Consider the following 1,325-nt stretch of genomic DNA (forward strand, 5'->3'; position numbering starts at 1 on the left):
ATGACGGACCCGACGTTAAGAACGCCGACGCTCCCACGGAAGATCGCGCCTCCAGCCAAGCCGCCCCTAGCCGGGGTAACACCAAGCCGACCACCGGGCTCCAGGACGAGGCAGAACGACGCGGACAAGTTCTGGCAGAAAATGACGACCCGCCGTATCCGCAACAACCCGGAGATGATACGACGCGGGCTCACGGGGCAGCGACGACCACCTGAAAATATTCCGGTGGTCGATCTTTCCGACGAGGAGAAAGCGCCGCCAATCGACGCCGCTCCTTCCTCCGCCCCGGTCACCGGGCCCACCATCGAGATTATTGAGGTGTTTCCACCCCACACCTTTCGGCTGGTAAAACCCCCGGGCACGGGGAGAAGTTCTGCCGTCTCCGCAGCCGGGGCCGCTGCCCCAGCTATCACGCCCAAAGCAGCCGCCAGCGAAAACGTGCCCATGGCCGTTCCGGGCCCTAGTGCGAGGGCCACCCGCACCGCCGCCCCAACCGCTCTGTCCCTCGCACCAGTGACGAGCAACGCACCGGCCACCGCTACCCCCGGACCAATACCGGCCACTACACAGAAGAGGATGTTGCCGCGGATGCCCCGCGACCCTTTCTGCGTAAGGCCGACGACACCGCGGGAAGAGCGGGACGTAGTTGTGGACGGATGCCTGATCCGGGTGCCCATCGGCGTTAAACGCTGGCGCACCCGGATCGGCAAAATTAAGTACGTCCTCCGCCTCGACCCAGCGACCGGCACAGTGCGGCATTGGTCGAAGCGCCAATTGCCATAGAAAACTATAAGTAAACATTACTAAAAGTAATTTCGAAGAGCGAAAATCCGGAAATTCCGCTCTCCGAAAGAAGGGGGGGTGTAACGGAGGCAGCCGGGGAGGCGCGGCCGGTAGTAAAAAAAACCGAAATTCCGGGAGCACGAGAGAAGGAAATAGAGCCGCGGTTACCATGCCAACGAGGAACTGGCAACGCCGCGCCCGCCCCGGCCGTCTCTACCCCGCGCGCCCATGCTCCGGAGGTATAAAAGCCCCTCCGGAGCCGGCGCTTTAACTCAGTCATGCCTCAGAGCTCCGAGCGACGACAGTGGGTACCTCCACTGCGGTATACGCCGATTTCACGGGTGCTCCTGTCCGTCGGCGATATACAATACCGGAACACACGACAGGTGGAGGCGCTGCTCCGTCGTGTGCCCCAGTCCCTCAGTAACGTACAAGAACGGGGTGCTGCCCGATGTACACAGGTTACTATTCCCGTACCGGTCCCCTGTATTCATCCCTGGCTCCGTCCCCCCCCCCCCCCGTAATTGCAGGCACCTCCGCAA

The 1,325-nt window shown here is 62.3% G+C and overlaps 1 protein-coding gene across 1 annotated transcript; it reads left to right on the plus strand.

Moving 5' to 3' along the window:
- On the plus strand, positions 1 to 783 carry LOC105556089 (extensin-like). The gene has a single exon (XM_012003164.1). It carries the CDS (start codon positions 1 to 3, stop codon positions 781 to 783), a length of 783 nt encoding a protein of 260 aa, XP_011858554.1.
- The last annotated feature ends 542 nt before the right edge of the window (positions 784 to 1,325 follow it).

Source organism: Vollenhovia emeryi, unplaced genomic scaffold (assembly GCF_000949405.1).
Source record: "Vollenhovia emeryi isolate VEMERY1.0 unplaced genomic scaffold, V.emery_V1.0 DF940355.1, whole genome shotgun sequence".
NCBI lineage: Eukaryota > Metazoa > Arthropoda > Insecta > Hymenoptera > Formicidae > Vollenhovia > Vollenhovia emeryi.